At 40.8% G+C, this 9,319-nt stretch overlaps 1 protein-coding gene across 2 annotated transcripts in view; it reads right to left on the bottom strand.

The window, feature by feature from the left end:
- The window catches only part of mgl (low-density lipoprotein receptor-related protein megalin), a 59,765-nt gene extending 54,884 nt beyond the window's left edge, over positions 1 to 4,881 (bottom strand). The window contains exon 1 of one of the 2 annotated variants that reach the window (XM_046615593.2): positions 4,122 to 4,881. In XM_046615593.2, coding sequence (XP_046471549.1) covers positions 4,122 to 4,329 — 208 coding nt within the window. In that variant the 5' untranslated portion in view covers positions 4,330 to 4,881. The remainder of the gene's footprint in view (positions 1 to 4,121) is intronic. The other variant, XM_046615592.2, reaches the window with a different exon arrangement.
- Positions 4,882 to 9,319: the final 4,438 nt, after the last annotated feature.

The raw sequence follows: 9,319 nt of genomic DNA on the forward strand, positions 1-9,319 counted from the left end.
TCAACAACGATTTGAGATTATCTTGATGGGGTAATATTCTGTTACGCAACGCGAGTAAATTTTTGCGAAAACTCTTATTTTTGTGTGAAACATCAATTTGTGTAACATTGCACAGTTCTCCGGTTTGAAAACTGGTCAATTTACTCCAACTTTGAAACTAGACGCATCTCTCTCGTTGTAATGCTTAGGTAGAAAATGAACGGTATTAGTTTTAAGCAAGACCAAGGAGACTGGATAAATCAAAAAGACTTATGATATCTTTTTCTCCTTTCTTCAAAACTCCTGTTCAATCTTTTTCTCTTTTACTTACGTAGCTCAACATATGCTCAAAATCACCATAAACAACAACCAGTGAGGGTGGATGAATATTTAAATGTCAAAACTCTCGTTAATACATACTTATATTTAACAAAGAAATTAGAAGTCAACTCAAGTAGTACTGAGAGAACAGATAAAAAAAATTCTCAGAAAATTTACGTGGTAGAATTTTTTCATTATTTTTTTCACAGATTCGTATCTAATACCCACCGAAATTACTTCTCGATTTTGTGGGGGGAAAACCATCGCAGGTCTGTGTAATTACAACATAATTAAGATCCGCCTGCTTGCCTATGGCTATGAGATGAAAAATGCTGTCATTAAAATACACAGAAGAAGAAGAAGAAGAAGAAGAAGAAGAAGAAGAAGGAGGAGAAGAATAAGTAAATGTAAAAAAATAAGAAGCAACAAAATCGTATTATATTTTTGTGTTAATTAGTCGACGATTACTGAAACCTACCTACCTGCGCAGTAATTACTTGGCAAAAATTTCCCTAAATTGTGTCTACATCGGATCATGTTGAACTTAGTAACGTTAATGTATCGATTCATGCTGCCGAGGGAAAACCGTTATTTCGCAATTTTACAATTGTTTGAATTTAGAATACCGTAATCAAACAAAACATACTCGTATTTTAAAATCTTAAATTCCATCAAAGTAATTTTGAAAATAAGAAAATCGTGATTGTTTACCCAATGTTTCGTTACTAATTTCAATCTCGTAAACATCGGATGGTTACTAAACATAATACCAAAGACTTGAATAGATGCGAGCAAGCTGAAGTGGTAAGAACAAGAAAGATGCAAAACAAATTGATTGTCAGGCACGAAATGTTTCCATTATTTAGAGTTCTTTTCTTTTTGCTATACAGGTTTTTAATTTACTTCTTACCGTTTATAAAAACATACATACCTGCTACTTTGGAGATTCACAACCATTCTGGCATTTATATTATACTGTTATTTTATACGAAACTCGAATAAACCGGCGCGATGTTTTCGGTATAGAGGCTAAATATACGATTATAATCTCAGAAAATTATGTAACACAATAATGTATGAGATTCGACCCGTGGATGTAGATGTGTATGACCAATAATTTGTACAAAGTCTAACCGAATTTTAGTTGTATTCCCAAAGCCGGAAGTCGGAGCCATTAACGACCATTACGGTGTACTTAAGTAATATTTATTTACAGCCATTAACTTGCGGAGGGATAGGGAAACGAGAAAGAGAGATAGAGAGAGTGGGGGAGAAAGAGAGAAAGCTGTAATCGGTATTGGCTTGCGCAGACTGAGAAAGGTAAGAGAAAAAAAAAATTAAGATAACAACACAAAAAGTCGTCGCGAATCTTAAATGTATTTGCACATAGTTTATACATGCATCATATACATATATGCGCGAAACGTGTGCGAATATTTAGTTTATGGTTGACACCTTTATTATATTATAATGCCATCCACGGAATTTCCGTAGACTCGACTGAGTCGTATTTCGGTGCTTGTTTACCATACCTGCCGCTATCGTGACAGTAATAATACACACAAAATATTATAGTTGTGTATATAGACGTTGACCCGCGTCGGCAGGTAGTAAAGTAAAATTGAAAAAAAGATAAAACGAAGACGAAGAGGGCGATGAAGATAAAAGAAAAAAAAAAAATGTCGAGGAATCGGCGCTTGAATTATCAAACGTACTTCGCGTCGGCAAGTCATAATAACATGCAGCATACGTATATTTATGCTAATAAAATCAACACAGCATACCCGAGTATAATATATGTTTCCACGTTTTCCTTTTCTTTAGTTATTTCGATTTAAAATCTTTTCGAAGATTCGTACGAAGACAAAACAAAAAAGATTAAAAGAAAAAAGTAAAGTTTTGATACCTTCGACTTTCGATACTTCAGAGTTACTGACATTGAATATTGCGCGTATGTTTTGTTGCGTTTTCTGCCAGTCAACACCCACATAAGATTCGGGTCATACCGAAATTCGACAATCTCAGATTCACGGTTGGATAAACGATTTCCGTAGACATGAACCACCTAACCAGACTGAAATTACGATCATTACAATCACTGATTTTTACTATAAAGCGTCAGGTCCGGTTCACATATATGTAGGTATTTAGGCATACCGTTATCAAAATACAATTCAAAATAGTCCATAATGCGAGGGACTTCGGTATAACCTTGAGACGATCACGAACGGAATAATAAAATAGAATTTCCATTTATCGTTCAACAATTGAGATATTGTGGAATAGCGCTTGATATATGTATATTAATGTTAAACTGAATAAGGTTGAACTTCGTAACGTCGCCGTAACGATATATTTCTGGAAAAAAAACTCGGTGCTTTACAAATTTAGAATTGTCTGGTATTCAGTGAATATTATAATACTCACTAAAGATATTCATAGCTTGTAAACTCAATACTTTCACAGTCGTCTTGACGTTGAAAAAAATTAACGACTTCGAATCAGTAAGTAGTTATATTTTGCGTGGCTGAAACTGGTAACGTTAACGATCAGAGAAAAAATCGTTACTGTGCAATATCCGAATGACTTTCAAAGAGTTGGCTTTTAAAAATACGACTATGTTTTGCTTGTCATGGTTTATCGAATTTCAGACGATCCTAAAGATGCGAAGTAACGATTACTCCTAAACACGCATTGTTACTGTAACGTTACCAACTTCATTCTTATTATATTTTTCACAACTTAATCAACGGAGCGAGAATATTTATTCAAATTTGAATCCATGCGAATAGAAAGGGCGAATTTTGCTATCTGTGAATTCGCTAAACGTCAGGTGTAAAATCTGATTCATTACGTAGACGTAATAATGCCAAACTTCAGTTTAAATCATGCAGCCATTCGAACAAGAGTATATCATCCCCTTAATTAACCTTCATAGGGCCGGCCTGATTCTTTTAGGAGTCAGCAGGTAACTCGGAAACCCCACCGGACGTGTTGATTATTTACATACATGAATTATACTTCTAAAAATATCGAATTTCAAGGGAAAAATGTTGGCCCTCTAAAAGTGACCGTTGAACAATTACCGCGTGCTTATTGACGGTAATAATATACAGACACATCAACGGCAGGACAATTAGTGATGTCTTTTCGGTGTTCGTGGAAGCCGAGAAACACAGGCATACCCATAACTTCGTGGCTACGTTTCATTGACGTTTGAATACTGACCAATTAGACGAGTCTTTCGGTTCACCGGTTTTCAAAATGTGGCAAATAGAAGGTATCTCAAGACTTTGGGATTCGCCGGAATGCGCGTAGCCAAACAATAGAGGTTCATGGGTGTGTTTTATTTCCGAACTTTCGGAAAGGACAGGTTTGGACAGAGGTGCTGATTGGCTGATTTCTGAATACAGACCAATCAGACGAGTCTTTCGATTCTTTCGTTTTCAAAATGTGGCAAATAAAACACGGCCCGATTTTGGACTTCGCCCGAATATGTGTAGCCAAGAAAGAATTGCGGTAACTGCACGGGAACCGACCGTCGACAATCGACGATCGAAGTTGTTGAAACTCGATAAGAAAAGCGAACGAACGGAGCAGGGCGGTTCGATCTTTTCATTCGAACCGGGTTTTCGTGTCACGTACTTAGATCGCGGCGGAAGAAAGAGAAGCGTTAAGAAGCAACCGGTGAGCCGATGTACCGGCCCGTGCCAAGCTGTGCCGCCATCCACAGCGAACACCTGTAGCCTCGTAGAGAAGGCTACGGGAACATAGAGTCGGGAACGAGATACGAAGATGCCGACGACGAGGAGATATCTTACCCGTGTTTTTGGCGGCGACTTGAAGGCCCACGAGACCCTGGAGGAGGACGAAAAGCACGGCGAGGAACGGTGAGCTCCGCCTTTTCGCCGTTGGGAGAGCCTCGCTTGTGTGTTTCCTCCTGTCTCTGTCTCTGTCTTTTTGTCTAGCGGGATCGGCGACCACTGCCACCGCCATCTCACTCAGCACCTCCTGTTCACCGCACACCATACGAGTAACAGTATCTTCGAAACACGGCAGCGAGGCGCCTAGGACACATGCACACACAGGGTACACAGAAACGAGCTAAATACGACGGGGTGATCACCGCTACCACCGCACGAAAACAACAACACTTTAAGCCGGTTGGTTTGGTTCTAGTTGATTTTTGTGAGGTTGCAACGCGCGCGCCACGCGCGACTCGCAACGGGAAGGCGCACCAGCTTGCGGAAGTTGGTCTGTCAGGTGTACCGGTTTAGAAAGACAAACAATTCGCTGCTGACATGGAGGTACTTCGATTATTATTTAAACGAATTTCGGGGAAATCGAGTTACTACTACGGTTATTATCGCGCTTTGGTTATCCGACGGGGAACGGAAACGTCACTGAGCAGGTTCAATAGACCAAGTACCGGTGCACTTCCTCCTCTCCAGTAGTACTGCATATCATCGACTAGCACATCGTACGATATCCTACTCCAGCGTGTCAAGACGCGTTCACTCCGTCGCGGTCAGCAGGCGACTGCCGACAACTACCGACAAATCCTTGTTCGCAACATGGCGGCGCTCCGCCGAACGCCACGGACGGACCCACGAACCTTTTGTGCAGGCCTAGATAGATCGTGTCGCTCAACCGCAGCGCTCGAGGGGACCGAGGAGCGGAGAATTCGACGAGCGAAGACGCCTCGCGACTACCATTCTACGCGTCCGTGTCTGTGAACCTTGTCCGTGTCGAGGCGTCTACGCGATCGTCACTTCTGCGACGCCACTCCATCGTCGAATATACCTACAGCTATCCGGAATAGCCAGGTATGTATGCGAAGACATGTGTATACGTTAACTGAAGTGTGCAGTCGAAACCCTAACGAGGTTCTACATCATCACCTACCTTACCGTCTCGGACGATCCCCCTTACTCGGTCACCAGGATCTGCGCCGTCCGAATCAACGCTACTTCGATATCACAGTTTATTTCTGCTTCTGTTTTGCGGGGTGGAAGATTCATTGGATACCGTTCGCTTCCCCTCGGTCGGGTGGTCAAGGATATCGGGAAACAGTTAGGTTCTTTGTGTGAATACGCTAATTCGTTTTTCAGGTGTTTTCACGCATTTCAATGAATTTGCACTCTGAACACGATGGAGCCTCGATCAACCTCTACTGTTCATGATAAAACCAAGTCAAAGTATTATACTGTAATTGATTTGTGTGAATTAGAAAGAATGCTATTACCTAAAGCATTTAGGCGAATGTGAATCGGTTTTGTTTCATAGAAAAACGTAGATTCGTGCATGGCATGCTAGTATTGGAGGATACGCATATCGAAGATGATGTGTTATTGGAAAGTTATCTATCATATTTTGTAACAAGTGTTGTAAGATCATTCACACGTGCCTATGGGTAATATTTTATTTGTAATAAAAAAATGTTTATTTATAAGCTTAGATGTGTAGTCATAATGATATTATGTATCCACCGACTTTTTAAATATCGTCGTAACATCTCTATAAATTTCGCCTATTGTGAATGATTTTTAAAAACACCACTGATAGTAAATACGAGCTACAATAATATTTATATAGTTAGTGTCTTATTGGTGTGAGCTTGTTTCATTTGAAAATATCAATAACTCGCGAGAATCAGAGTCGAATAACACCTAAATAGTATACTAATTTTCTCCCAGTCATGTTTTTATTCCGGATTATAACTTGTAACTGCAAACCGCCCATTTTGAGTGCAACTGTTGAAAAGCACGTGAAACTGAATTGCTGTATACTTTTTCTGAGAATGTAGACGAAATTGGTGAAATATAGAACACTTTTTCGTATTCCATTCATCGTTAGTTTTTTACTGACATAGAGATTGGCTACGGGATTGACTTCGCAAGGGCAAAACTTGAGGCTATCGTACACCCAAAATTGCACGGTCTCGTTGAGTCAGCTTACCCTAGTTATTACACTTTCTTGAAAAAACTCGATAGAGTTGAAAAGTTGCTTACAGTTAAACGCGGCTGCGTAACGAGGAAAAACAAGGGTCTTAGGTGCTGCTACAAAGTACCTACAAAGCACGGGTACGGCATACAGATAAATGAGTAGACTCCGGACTGATTGCGAGCTCTCGACAAATATACTTTGCGCTGTTCTAAATTCATATTACGTTATAGGTATGCTGGATTCGAGTTATACGAGCTATATAATATGCTGTCCAGATGGCGATAAGTATCTCGAGAAATTTTTTTCCCTATAAATTACTCTGGAGAACATTAATATCAAGTGTTTCACGGACAGTTGCCCAATTTCTTATAATACAAAAATATCGAAAACACGAAATTCGGTTCGCCGTAAACTTTTCCACTTCAACAAATATAAGAGAAAATTCACCTCCTTCAACCGGGGATAATTAATCGGTGAGTAGCCGTTTAAAAATGTCATGTTCTTCTCGCTCTGGATGCAGTGATCCAATCGTCGCAGCACAAAGCGGTAAGGAGAACGTTTGTAACAGTTGTCTAGTCAGCACACAGTAACCCACGCATGCACTCTCGTGCCCGGTATCTACAAAGTGAATACCGGTGTAATAGACCTCTTGGAGTTCGTGTGGATGAACTTTCCTAAGTCGCATATTATCATAGGTTCCTGAACGAGCTCGGCGGTTCACCGCGAGTTCGTTACAGCTGTGATCCGTATACTATAACCCAGCTAGCGCCCGGATCAACATCTCGATTCCCGATTCCCTATTGCGCCAACCATTGTAAAGGAATATAACCTTTAGAAATGAATGTACAAAGAATGTAGCGTACACATACTGAGTACACGTTATACTAAGAATTATGATACAGCGTGAGAAAGAGCTGTGCAAAATTCTATACGAAGGTGAAAAAATTATTGTCGATGAGAACGCCATTCACGGGTATATTCAGACCGACAGGTATGTATTATTGCCGTCATTACACACGCTGGGATCAAAGCCAAAGAACGTGCAGTCAATACACACGATCGAAAGATCGGAACATGACGAATGTGCCAGTTCCCTGCACAATGCGCAAATAATGTGCCAAACTATAAACCAGCTGTCGGTTTTCCGTATTCGATCACTTGGCGAAGATTTTCAGCTGCCTCTTATTCCTTGCTGTATAAAGGACACAATGCGCCTCTACTATATACGCTGTATAATTACGAGACTGAAGTTAGTAATATTGGGGAAAAGATCACTATTTTCTTAATTGTACAATGGTGTTGAAGGAAGTAAGATTTCAAAATATAAGTGTGTTTTGTTTTCTTACGGTTTACTGAATTTCACCCAAAATTGCGAAATAACGGTTTTTCCGCAGCATGAATAGATACGATAACCTTACTAACTTCAATACGATGTATAATTAATGTATTTAGATCGTAATGTAAGAAAATCCCGATTCGATCAACGATCGACTTACAAGACAAGACTCGATTTCACGATCGAATTTCAGTTTAAATGACAAATTGTATAAACCAGAAGGTGTTCCAGTTCGCGTGCATAATGACTCACACATATAGCTACATTGTGTATCAATATTGATGATGACGCGCGATGTATTTGTGCATTATACCGTCAATATGAGCAATAAATGACAGTATGTTCTCATACGCCAGGTGTAAAAATAAAGGTAAAACCATTTGTTGATTATCCAATCGTGAAAATTTAATGTCTACTAATTATGAAAGACGCAATTTTCACAGTTAAAAATAGGTATAAGCATTCCGGCTGCATACTTAGTGACGCTACTGCTGAACAGCTCTGGGTAATAAATGACACTGCGTAACATTTCCTTGAAAATTTAATGAGGAAAATTTCGAATGAAATTCATGAGCTGATTGACCGCTTGATGGAAATTTCCTGCGATCAGTTTATCAGCGCGAGTTCACTATTAGGAGTTAAATACGCCATCGCAGGGTTACGAAATGAATCAATCAATCTATGAATTTCGAATTCTAAATAAGCTCTTGTATTGTATAAGTGTTTCTCGAATATTCGAAAAACTGTGAAAATTTTAATGGCTGAACTGGCCTCGGGCACTATCGAATTACAGAATATTATGCAAACGGTGGAAAAAGGAGAAGCCTAACCGTGATATCACTCGGTAGCGATCATCCTGTGAGCATAGCGCATGCGTGCAGGTAGTATCGTAATTATCCAAGTGTTCGGTACCTACGAAAGCAAGCGATACGTCAAAAGCAGCCTGCCATGCCGGGTCGTAACATACGTACAACCGGTATCACACCGCGTATATACCGGTCAGGTGAACCGTTGGAAACAATGGAATAAACGTCACGTGACATCTGGTGCGGCCGTATGACATTTGCAGCGCGCATATACCTGCACACGGCGTTTGACTGCGCATGAGAAAAACTTTGTAAGCTATCAAATCGAAAGGTTGTACACGTCGAGCTCGAGAACAGGAAGGCGGTAAAGTAGGAAAGTGACGACGCTTCGATGTGTGCGGATTATATTGTTCGCTCCTTCGGTTGTGTGCGGCTCGCCGTGCTGCGCGGCACAAAATACCGGCGTGTGCGCCTCGCGCCGATTCTCGCTGACTGGCACAGCCAGGTACCAAATGCCACAAGGTCACTACGCTCGATGATGCTGCGGCCAACAACACGAGAGCGTACGTCCTTCGCCGCCGCGTTTAGGTTGTAGTTGATGGGTATACCGGCTGTATAACATGTCTTTATGCTCGGCCGAATGGTCCGATTAATCATCCACGACGCCCTGGCCCAGCCATCGTCGGAGGTTTTGTCGAATTATGCATAACGTCGCCATCTTGCAAGCCTTTCGATTCGCACCTGTACGATTGTTGTGCAACTATTGATGGGAAATTATCACGGTGATGGCACATCCAGTCGCCAACGCGGCGAGATACGTGGAATTGGGAAACTCTTCACAGAGATTCAACTTTCGTCAGATTTTACGACGCTTTGCCGCTGAATTTTAATCTTGCACAATCAAACATTGACTTCCGCATCAGCTCTAAAC

This window comes from Neodiprion pinetum, chromosome 3 (assembly GCF_021155775.2).
Source record: "Neodiprion pinetum isolate iyNeoPine1 chromosome 3, iyNeoPine1.2, whole genome shotgun sequence".
Taxonomy (NCBI): domain Eukaryota; kingdom Metazoa; phylum Arthropoda; class Insecta; order Hymenoptera; family Diprionidae; genus Neodiprion; species Neodiprion pinetum.